At 38.5% G+C, this 12,585-nt stretch overlaps 1 protein-coding gene across 1 annotated transcript; it reads left to right on the forward strand.

Moving 5' to 3' along the window:
• The first annotated feature begins 8,251 nt into the window (after positions 1-8,251).
• Positions 8,252-9,515, forward strand: NAS4 (nicotianamine synthase 4). The gene has a single exon (XM_012982225.2). It carries the CDS (start codon positions 8,350-8,352, stop codon positions 9,310-9,312), a length of 963 nt encoding a protein of 320 aa, XP_012837679.2. The 5' UTR covers positions 8,252-8,349; the 3' UTR covers positions 9,313-9,515.
• The last annotated feature ends 3,070 nt before the right edge of the window (positions 9,516-12,585 follow it).

Consider the following 12,585-nt stretch of genomic DNA (forward strand, 5'->3'; position numbering starts at 1 on the left):
GGATTCTTCTTTTGCCTCATAGGTCCCAAGGACTTGGTTGACCACTAACTGGGAGTCGCTATGTACTATGAGTTTGCGAGCTCCAGCTGCTAAAGCAAGGCGGGATACCAGCCATCAAAGCTTCATATTCGGCTTCGTTATTAGAGGCTTTGAAATCAAATCGTTGAGCATACTCGAACTCATCACCATCAGGGCTTGTTAATACAATACCCGTGCCTCCTCCTGTAGCGGTAGAGGATCCATCGACATTGACGGTCCAAGTGGGTGTGGAGGTGCTCTCCTCCAATGTAGTCATCTCTACTACAAAGTCTGCCAGAATTTGAGCTTTGATGGATGGGCGTGGTTTGAATTCGACCCCATATTCGCTTAGCTCTATAGCCCATTTAGTTAATCGTCCGGAAGTCTCGGGACTTCTCAATATTTGTTTAAGGGGATAGTTGGTGAGAACTATCACCTGATGCGATTGGAAGTACGACCATAACTTTCTGGCTGCATTGATGAGGGCGAGAGAAAGTTTCTCAATGTTAGTATAGCGGTGCTCTGAGCCTTGAAGAGCTCGGCTTATGTAATATATCGGTTGGTGACCTTTTTCACTGTCTTGAATGAGCACTGCGCTAATGGCATCAGCAGAAATAGCCAAAAATAGGAACAGGGTATCTCCTGGCTGGGGCTTCGGTAGTAGAGGTGGGGAAGTAAGATATGCTTTCAATTCTGAAAAAGCTCTTTGGCAATCCTCATTCCATTCAAACTTTTTCCCACCTCTTAATACCTTGAAGAAAGGAAGGTCTTTATCAGCTGATCGGGATATAAATCGGTTCAGGGCTGCCAAACAACCGTTAAGTTGTTGGACCTTCTTGATCGATGTGGGAGGGGCCATGGAGGTGATAGCTTCAATCTTTGCCGGGTTCGCTTCAATTCCTCGTTGTGATATCATGTACCCTAAGAATTTTGCGCCTCGAACTCCGAAAGAACATTTTAGGGGATTGAGCTCCATCTTGTATTTACGTAAGATGGGTAAGCATTGACTTAAATCGGTTAGGTGATCCGCGACTTTAATACTCTTGACGAGCATGTCATGTATACTTCCATGTTCTTACCAATCAAGTCTGCGAACATCATGTTCACCAGGCGTTGGTAAGTAGCTCCTGCATTCTTGAGACCGAACGGCATGACTTGATAGCAGTAGATGCCTTGGTCTGTAATGAAGCTAGCTCTCTCTTGGTCTTCTGGGGTGAGCAATATTTGGTTGTATCCTTGATATGCATCAAGGAAGCTGAGTCTATGAGCTGGTCGATCCTTGGTAAAGGAAAATGATCCTTGGGGCATGCCTTGTTGAGGACGGTGAAGTCTACACATAGCCTCCACTTGCCTCCGGGTTTAGGTACTAATACCACATTGGATAAGCACTCGGGATATTGAACCGATCTAATGTGGCCTGCATCTAAGAGTTTTGCAACTTCCTCTTTGATATGTTTGTTGCGCTCAAGACCAAAAGTCCGTTTACGTTGCTTGACTGGTTTCAATCTTTTGTCAACGTTTAGTCGATGCAATGCTACTTTGGGAGAAATTCCTATCAGATCTTGAGCCTTCCAAGCAAACACATCCCCATTGTGTCTAAGGAAGTTAACTAGTTGATTCTCCACTTCTTGGTCTAGATCAGATCCGATGCGGAAAAGCTTAGAATTATCTCCGGGTATGAGTTCTACTGATTTTAGCTCTTCAACAGCTGCTAGCTTGGTGGCATCGTCAGGTACGCTGATTAAGATTTCTTTATCAGCTTTGATGACTGCGTTGACCCGTTTTCGTTTATCGTGCATCGGGGTGTCGTCTCCTCTCCCTAAAGGATTAGGTTTCCTAGATGGCTCATGTATAGCTCTTGCATAACATTCTCGAGCGAGACGTCTATCTCCACATTCCATAAAGAGTGGGGAATTTCCACTTTTGGTGGTAAGATGAAGGCACTGACTTGAATGTATGGATCGCTGGCCTCCCTAGGATGATGTTATAAGGGGATGGTTTGTCGACGATGAGGAATTTTATCATCTTTGTAATTCGACAAGGATTGTCCCCTAAGGAAATGGGTAACTCCACTTCTCCCATGGATAAAACGCCATCTCCCGTGAATCCTTTTAGTGGTGTAGTGATGGGGCTAAATCGGGCGTTATCTATGCCCAACTGCTTGAACGAGTGGAGAAACATGATCTCGGCTGAGCTCCCACCGTCCACTAATATCTTCTTAACCAAGAAGTTGGCCATCGACGTTGTGATTACCAACGCGTCGACATGATCTTCATCTGGACCTTCAAGGTCCGTGAAGTTGAAGACTATGCTATGATCAGGTCTTCGTATCTGATAGACAGATGCGGATGGAGAAGCATGCTCTTGATTCATATGTGCTGATCGAGCGGGGGTGCGTCTCGCATTTTGTGAGTCGCCACCTGCTGGTCCTCCGGAGATAAAGGCAATGACTCCCCGGGTGGGTTGGTTATCATTGTTATCTGGGTCGCGCCGATGACCCCCCCTCCTCCCGTCGTTGTTGTTGATCTCGATTTTTATCTCGGCGTGGAAGATCATCACGACGCTTATTTCGAGGCTTATCAATGTATTCGCCTAAGTGGCCTTGCTTGATCAGCCTCTCAATCGCCAATTTGAGTTGTGCACATTCCTCGGTAGTATGTCCTTTATCTTTGTGGAATCGACAATAGCGATCCGATCTTTCTCGTTTCGCGTTGGGCTGCATTGGGCGTGGAGGCTCTCCGAGACCTTTTTGTTCTATCACATGAAGGATTTCAGTGAGGCGAGTGTTGAGTGGAGTGAATCGATTATAAGATGAAGATGATTGGCCTTGAGGTGGGGGTGGATGACGTCGATCATCTCGTCTCCTAATATCCGGGCGGTCATTTTCTCTCTTCCACTTGGGAGGAGCATTGGCAGAGGCTTCCTCTATGCGTATGTATTTTTTAGCTCGATTTAACAACTCATCTAAGTTGCCATGAGGCCTTCCGGCTGATGTAGTTGCGGAGTGTTTCATTGTCTCTATGTACGATAGAGAAGAGATGTGTTGGAGTTTTAGCGTATTGCTTATTGATGGCGAATTGGTTGGTGAAACGTTGTGATAATCGAGCGAAAGTGTCGATTGATCCTGTGGGTAGAGCATTGAACCAATTCATGGCTCTCTTGGAGAGAGTGGTGCGGAACATCTTGCACGTTGCTGCATCTGTTGGGCCATATAAATCTGCCATAGCGTGGAACTTCTCTATGTATTCCTGCGGGTCGGTGGTTCCTTCGAACTGAGGTAAGCCTGATACTTTCACTCCTTGAGGCAATACCTCGTTGAGGATGTTCATGGTGAAAGGACTGCGCCTTGCTGGGACTGGCGCTCTTCCGTCAATTGGGTTGTTCACTTGGGGGAAATAGTTTTGGCGAGATACTCTACTATTTATCTCGTCTTCTCCTTCATTAAGGAAATGAGCTCTTCGTGGGGATGCATTACCCCGTTGGGGTGAATGCTGGCGTTGCTGTTTGGGTTGTGGCTCCCCGTGATTGGTAGATAGCTGCATCCGGGACCGTGGATCCGAGGTGGATGAGGACTCACTTATCCGATTGTCGTTGTTCTGGGCCGGTTGTTGTACCCTGGGTGGCACTGCGAGTGGAGCATTAGCTGGGATCGCGGGGGGAGCATTTGCTCCCATCGTGGCGATGTATTGTGCCACCACATCAGGGGCGGCGCGAGTAGAAGCTTCTGTTATCATTCGTTTAAGTGCTTCCTCGCTTATTTGAACCGTTCGGGAAGTAGGTAGAGGTGGAGCATGTAGTGGAGGATCGGCGAGTGGTGGGTCCCGAGGGGGAAGGGGGAATCACCTGAACCTCACGAGGCGGATCCGGAGCACGTGGAGGAGGTGGCAAGCCAGAGCCTCCTCGAATTGGGAGGTTGTTAGCTGTGTCATTCTCTCTCCGAGTGGATGACTCAGGAGGATCTTGCTAGCTACGTGATCTGGTTTGCATTCCCACAGACGGCACCAAAATGATGATGTTAAAAATAAATCACCTGGGGTATTAAAGCTGGGAGAGCAAAGTAGGTCACGTGCTCACGAGCTAGATGGTCCTGAAACACTTTAATTAACTCAATAATCCTGCTAACAGAAAACACGTAATCTAAGCCGGGGGTTGATCCGGCGGAAACCCCTCCGACGCTCAAGTCAGATGTGCGGATAATCGATAATAGCCGAGAGAATTTGAGTAGAAGAGATGATTGAATGATAAAAGCGTACCTTAATTAAATGAACTTAAGTTATATTTATACTTTATTGATTGGGCCGATATCAATTTATCGGGCCCATCCTTATTTGGATGTGATTGCGCCTCTGTAGAAATAACTATTAAACTGTGGTGTGACCCAGTGAATATGGGTCTATTGGGCTGGGCCAATAGGCATATCAAAGACCAATAAATAATTATTTGTTTATAGTTGATGCAATTTAATTTGGAGTTTAAAATTTTACTGAATATTTATATAATTTTTTTTGTAACAGGTACAAGATGCCATTATTGGATATTGTAGGTGTAACCCCAATTGGAAAAAAATTACAATTGCAATTGCATTTATGCAACATGAAAATGAAGAACACTATAATTGGGTACTCAAGTAAAATTAATATTTTCTGGTTGCCCAAAACTGGGAGTAACTGTGACAGATTGGGAGTTATATATGCCTTATTAAGCCGATAGAACATGTAAGTTGCTCGTTCGTGCGCCGAAGATAGAAACGAATTTGCTCGCAAAAATTGTAAGTTGCTAGATTAGATTTATTCCGCTTTAAACGAATCTAATCAAAGCATATTAATAAAATTAAAACCGGCTAATCTAGAACCTCTTGCGAATTTTCATTGACTCTTGGGCTTCACATCCAACAACATCATCCTCGCATTCACCTTCAACAACAATTGTCTATATTTTTGTCAAATCAAAACAATAATAATAAATTGGGTAAATTACAAACACCCCCCCTGAGGTATGGACAAATTACAAAAACACCCCTCTTGTTTGGATAATTACAACCACCCCCTCAACTCATCAAATTTAGTGGAATCTTCGAGATTATACGGAATATTATCACTTTTGTACCCGTTTTATCCCATTCAAACTCTACATTATGAAGCAAGATGACCATAATATGTGATTTTTAGCTTGTATATATCAGTTTGTGGTGCATCGGAAACTGTATTTTTTACACAAAAAGAGTACAAACTAGAGCACATTTCACGGAATCTAGATGACTATGTTGAATTTGGCACCATAAAGGTGGAGGTCTAAGAAAAAATCATAGTTGAGGGGGTAGATGTAATTATCCAAACAAGAGGGGGGTTTTTGTAATTTGACCATACCTCAGGGGGTATTTGTAATTTACCCTAATAAATTTAATGTGAACTCCCTTTGCACCATCTATGGTTGAGATGTTACCCTTTTTGAATTATATTTGCTTGAAAATTAAGATAGAACAATCGTGTTGATTAACGTGATAAAAACTAATAAAGAAATAATAAAGCAAAGAGGAATTAAGATAGCAATAGCAGTACAAAGAGAAACAATTATATTATACTCTTCTTATTAAAGTTTACGAAATGTTGAAATATTTAAAGATATTTGTTAGATTATTATATATGTGAGTAATTTCTCTTAAGTACACCCTTGATTTTATCTTTTATCTGTGTAGAAATTTGATGTTGCATTACACTATTTGCTATGTGTTGAAAATAAAAACTGCAACGGGTAGTGAGGCATGTGGATTCAGAGATACCTCAAAATGCGTGGAACAGATCATCAAGAAAAAATTTATGACAATTTATGTAAAAAATTGTCTCTAATATAACTACAATAACATATGAAATTTTGGGAAGTAATTTACTAATTAAAACTTTGATCGGATATAGAAATGTCAACAAGAATATTTGTTTATCAAATAATAAATTAAGAAAAGGGCAAATAAATGTTGAGAACCTTTGTCCATACACGTAAAACAAGTTTGCCAGAAGATAAGCTAAGAAATTAAATAGAAATCGACCCGAAACCCGAAACCCGCGTAGAAATAAACCTAAAATGAAATTGGACGTGGAAAAACGGTTGAATGTGTGGAATATAATCAAATATTAATAATACTCATATTTAATTGCTAAACAAGTGTGAAAACCACGATTCCATTTATTTTTGATTAATTAATCAATTAATTTATTATTTCCTGCATATGTATAACGAGTGTGAAAGCATACGAAGTTAGAGAATCTGATATAAATAAAATGCTCGAAAAAAATCAAGTTGTTTTTGTATAGTACTTGGCCGTGTGAAAATTGTTGCATATATGATCATGCTACTAGATTCTTTCTCCTGCAATCTTCATGCCACTTTTTTAACTAGGACGTGTGAAATGGACTATATGCTAATATTAATTCATTAAATAAATGTTGTGCTAAATTTTCTGTTCATTGGGTCAAATTAAGGAATGTTTTAATATTTCGTATTGAACTATGTTTCTTTTGTACTTGATTTATTGTTTGTGATGTCTAATATATGGTTTAATATTTTATTCAATTACATATAGTACTTTGATAGTCGATTGATAAAATCAATTATATATATAGCCAGACATCGTAGTTGATTTACGTCCAGTTTAATCGATATTTTCGCGAAAAAAATAAGAGCAACTTCAATGGAGTTATTAAATGGGCAGGGCGTCAAAACCCTTAACCACCATTTTCATAATCCAAACTACAAAATATCCACTCCAATGGGGTTATCAAAGGAGGTTCTATTTTGATATTTTAATTTTTGGAATGCAACAATACATCCCAGATAATAAAGATCGAATAGAAGTTATGCAATTCAACCACCTAAACAACCAATTAGAAAATGACATGTGTTAATTAAATATATAATTACATTAATTATTGTTAATTAACAACTATTTGATACTTATAGTTGGAGCAAATAAATTTACATAGATATCAAATTAAAATATTAAATATCAAATAAATATTTAATAATTAATTTTGATATTTTTCTATTGGAGTTGCTTTAAAGAGGGAGTATGCAAACTTTTTTAAATGGAGAGGAGGGTCTAGTTATAATTACATCAAACTTAACTAAAAACTATGTATGGGTGAATTTGGATAATGAGTTTGATTCCCACATTCCCATAAAAGTTTCAGTTGTGGTCCAATTCAGGTAATGGAGGGATTGGAAATTAATTTATAAACATCTATTATTCAAAAAAAAAAAAAAAAAAAACACGTACATAATTCATGTGGGTGTATGAACAGAGAGATGCTATAAAAATGTCATATGCAATTCCTCGATTATGACGATATTAAATTGGGTAAACACAGTTAACTTTCCTCGACTATATTGTCCGATCTAAAATGCCCCTTCAACTATAATCTGGAACTGTTTGTACCCCTTCGTTAATGTGTCGTCTCCAAATGTTGATATGGAGGTTTGACTTTTACTTTCTAACCCTAATTTTTTTGTAAGTTTTTTAATAGAAAACGTAACGTCGTTAATATATTTGGCAGTTATTAACGTTGAATGAGTTACGGAAGAATACAAACTATCCTAGTTTATAATTGATGGGCATTTTGGGTCGGAGCCTATAGTCCAGGGGTTTAATCGTACTAACGCCAATTAAATGTGTTAGCCTGGGTTTGACAGCAATTGTCCACGTTGTGGAGGTCTGGGTATGGGCGACCCACAAACGAATGTTGTGGGCGCTTGTATGTGTTGAATGCAGTATAAGGCTAGGGTTTGTGCATTTCCTAAAACCAATTGATTTTAGGACAACTGGTAGCACCTGAGTTCCTACCAAATGTTATAATCAAATGCTTACTAATATTATTATTTTTTTTTTACAATTTCCTCTTGTCACGATATTGAATTAGATACTCATAAAAATATATCTAGGACAACATAATATCAATATCGTGTGCCTAAAAGTGTTATAATATTTATGATTTGTTGCTCATTCGTATATTCTTTTGTTGTAGTTGTTGATTTTTTTTATTTATTGTACAGATAGTAAGGTATAAATACAATTGACCATAATATATATTGTATAGATCCAATGAATATCATGTATACAATATAATTAATTATGAAAAAGAATTAAATGTTGTCAAAGTTATAAAATAATTTCATGTCCTCATAAACCACCCCCTGAGTGGGTGGGCCCCAGAGTTGGACATCTATATATACCCTCTCTTTGGAAGCCAGAATTCCTCACACTATCTTTCTAATTAAATCATTTTCCCAAAAAAGAAAACCTAAGAAAAAAAAAAAAATTAATAACCCGACAGTGTCGACATGGTTTGCCTAAGCGACCCGTTGGTTCAGAAAATATGCTCGCTGTACGAGAAGATCTCGAAGCTCGAAAACCTAAGCCCGTCGAAAGATGCGGACGCGCTTTTCACGGAGCTCGTGAAAACCTGCATCCCGCCTCACCCGGTTGACGTCACCAAACTCTGCGCCGAAATCCAGCTCATCAGAACAAACCTAATCAAGCTCTGCGGCACGGCGGAAGGCCTTATGGAGAGCCACTACTCCACCATACTCGGCTCCTTCGAAAACCCACTCGACCACCTCCACCTCTTCCCTTACTACTCCAACTACCTCAAACTCAGCCGCCTCGAATTCGACCTCCTCCGCCCCCACTGCGCCCCCGCCACCCCCCGCCGGATCGCCTTCATCGGCTCCGGCCCACTCCCGCTCACCTCCATCGTCCTCGCCACCCACCACCTCAAGACCACCACCTTCCACAACTACGACATCGACGCCTCGGCCAACGCCGAGGCGTCGATGCTGGTCGGGGCGGACCCCGACCTGTCCGGGAGGATGGAGTTCATCACCCAGGACATCATGGAGGTGTCGGGGGCCGCCCTGAAGCAGTACGACGTTGTTTTCCTGGCGGCGCTCGTCGGGATGGAGATCGAGGAGAAGATGCACGTGGTCGAGCATCTGGCGAAGAACATGGCCCCCGGCGCCATCCTGATGCTCAGGAGCGCGCACGGGGCCAGGGCGTTTCTGTACCCGGTGGTGGAGCCGAGGCAGCTCAGGGGGTTTGAGGTGATGTCGGTGTTTCATCCGACGGATGACGTCATCAACTCGGTGGTGGTTGCTAGGAGGTGCCCGAAGGTTGACCAGGTGGTCGGCGGCGGTGGGTTTGGGCACATGGTGGTTTGCAGCAAGTGCTCTGAGATCCAGCCGTTCAATCCACTCTGCCAGATGAATTTGATCGATGATTTGGCTGTGGAATTAGACCATCTTTAATTTTATTGATTCAAGAAGATCATGATCGCGCGTTAGCTATGGGATTTCTTCTACTTCATTAATAATAATAATAATAATAATAATAATAATAATAATCTGATCGATCTCTTTTGTTTGGACCAAAGATTAATGTTTTTCTTCATCGTTTTTCTGTATGTGTAATGCCTGACTGTTTTGAGTGTACGTTGGTTTACTCTTTAGAATGTGTCTGTTTCTTCTTCTTTTTTCCCCCCTTCACTTGAAAAATTGTTTCAATGTTGCCCTCGTTGTTAGTTGTCAGACATTTAACATTAACAAACTTAGATCAAACGGTGTTAAGGTTAAAGGTCAAAAATCTAACGGCGAAGGCCACATTAAGACAATTTTTCATATACAAGGGGCAAATCGATGCAATCGAAAGTAAAAAATGGTAAAGTAATATCAAACCAAAATACCAGGAGAAAGTGAAATTTACCCTAATTAATATTAGCAAATAGTTTGCTAAAGAAATTGAATCATAGGAGAACCTTTTCTTTTTTCTTTTTAGGAAAATCATAGGGGACTTTTTGTTAATAAAAATAACACAGAGTATTTTAACAATTGGAGTAAATACAAAGATGTTGAATGCAATAAACCCCTTCCTTTACTATCATAAATGAGTGGAGCATAGAATCTTCGTATGGTGTTGTCTAGGTAATCTTTATCAAGATAAAACCTTAATTTTGTCAACGTGAGAATCAAAGTGCAAAATACTGGCATTTGCCCCGTGCGATGCTGAGGATAGTATTTTAAAAGTGAAAACAATAATTAGCTTAATATATGACAATAACAATTGTAATAAAATTTATGAGTGATATCAGCAACAATATCAATATTCATCCAGCAAAAATAATATATAAACTTTACTATCATAATATGAATAAATGAAGTAGATAAATAAATGAAGTAAAGAAGAATTAGAAAAAATAGGCTGCAAATAGGAGATAAAAATAATAATTACAATTAAAAAGATATAGATATAGTGGATTAGAATTGTGTTGAAATATAGTGTGAAAGAAATTAGAAAAAAATTGACTGTAAAATTGGAGATAATATATATATTTTTATGGAATTATATAGCTAAAAATCCTAGGAGTACACTAAGCAAATTGACTGTATGTGTTGTGACATTTATAGCCACACATGTCTAAGTATATATGATAATAATAGAATCATATGCTCGATTGGTTACTTTTCTTTCTCTTGCTTCTACTTATGTATTTAGTATTTACTGTAGTAATAGTGAAATCACAAAGATTTGTCGAAGAAACGAAAGGGTAACAGAATATAAAAAAACTAAACATTAAATTAAAAGTTTATGCTAATTAATTACTAGAAATAACATTCTTACACATCTTCACACATCTTCAAAATATGTTTTCATTCGTTTGATTTATGCAAGTATACTCAATATTCCCTATTGGAACTAATTTTGGCAAAATTATTTTAACCCTCATAATTAGTTTGGTATAATTACAAATTAGATGCAAAGACTTATTTTTTGTTTCAATTAAAGTCCTGTGACTTACATTTTTAATCGATGATTAATTCCCTCACATATCTTTGATATTATAACTTTTGCTTAATCATCCACAAATCATCCCTAAGAAATCCTAATAACTCTAATTTTTCTTGCACCAAAAGGCGAAATCTCTCACCCTCGGGTTTTCTATTTCCTGGTCCGATATGTTTTTTATTGAGGAATTAAATCACGGTGGTTCAACGGCCCGTTAGGGTAGCATACATGTGTCTGGTGCCGACAAGAAATCAACCCTTATTAAAGTTAAAAATTCGATACTGCAATTGTCGGTACGTACTTGATCTTAAGACCTTACACCAACTTACCATTCCCAAAACCAGTTGAATATACCTATACGGGCGACCTCTCTAATTCTTCCGCACACTCTCTCTCCCTCTCTCTCTCTCTCTAAGATTTGGAATAAGTCATACTAAGATTAATCCAAAAAATAGATCACTTGTGCAGATATGTCAACTTAGACAAATTAGCTGAGTCGTACCTTTAATTAGTGTAGGACAATATATTGTACGTGATCATATATTTTGCATATTATCTCTACTAGATGATTCGAAAATCATCCTCAAATCTCTTGCACTTTCATATTTTACATTTTCACAATTTCGAATGAGATCAGTGGGAAAGCCAGTATATGGTCAGGGGTGTCATGGCACTCCTTCAAATTTTAATTTTTTTACTACTATTTATGTATATAATTTATAGTCCTTATATTGTGCTCCTACAAATTTTCACAATTCAATTTTGTATAAAATAATAGAAATAAATATTGTTAATTGAAGAAAACAAAGAAAAATAATAAAATAGTCGAACAAGTAGTACAAGGAATACGTAACTTGGAATTAGGGGCAAATCAACCACTGGGCAAGGAGGAATTCAAATCCATTTATTTTTTATTATTTAGTCCACTCAATATTCAAATTAATGCAGAAAAAGTCATAAGTTTTTCTTTTTCATCTTCTGGTTTTCTTAAAAAAAAAAAATCATAATTTTTTTCAAGGGCGTTGCCTCCGAAAATCTAAGTCCACGTAACAATATTCTAAATTGTCACGTTTGAAACAATCGTCGTTGTCATTAATTTCTTTATGTTATTGTTTATTTACATTTTTTTATGTATTAGGCCCCCAATGAGGCTCCTTCAACCCTACACCCGGTGATATATACCAGGTGGGTCTTCTGCTGCCACGTGTCATTTTATCTATTTTTCTAAAACCCCTACAGGTTAACCCTAGTGGGAGAATACATTATAAAATACAAAAAAACGACACGTGGCAGCAGAAGACACATCCGGTGTTTATCACCAAGTGTAGGGTCGAAGAAGTCGCCGATGATGAAATTCTAGCTTCGCCACTGAATGAGATTATTCAAAAAAAAAAAAAAAAACCACGGTTTTCAGTGATTCTCTTTACTTTTCCTTCTTGGTTTTCTATATTCATGTAATATTTTCGATGGAGTTTCTTAACTTTCTTTTACGAATTACTAAATTAGGGTTACAATAACATACGCTACCAAGATTTGTTGGAGCAATTAAATGGCTGCATCATACTTCTTGATATTATTTTTATATAATTTCTCCCAACTTTGGAAGTATTATATATTAAAAAGAAAAAAAAATAGTTGTAAACATATACAGATTATATTTCATAATTATTATGGTTTCAAGTTGAACGAAGCTCGAAAGAACAAGTCCTGTTATTAATAATGTATAATATAAAAATAGT

Source organism: Erythranthe guttata, chromosome 2 (assembly GCF_056151865.1).
Source record: "Erythranthe guttata isolate IM_541 chromosome 2, IM_541, whole genome shotgun sequence".
Lineage (NCBI taxonomy): Eukaryota > Viridiplantae > Streptophyta > Magnoliopsida > Lamiales > Phrymaceae > Erythranthe > Erythranthe guttata.

What these genes read in the sequence shown, in the direction of transcription:
- NAS4 (XM_012982225.2), top strand. Translation starts at nt 8,350, where the DNA reads ATGGTTTGCCTAAGCGACCCGTTGGTTCAGAAAATATGCTCGCTGTAC.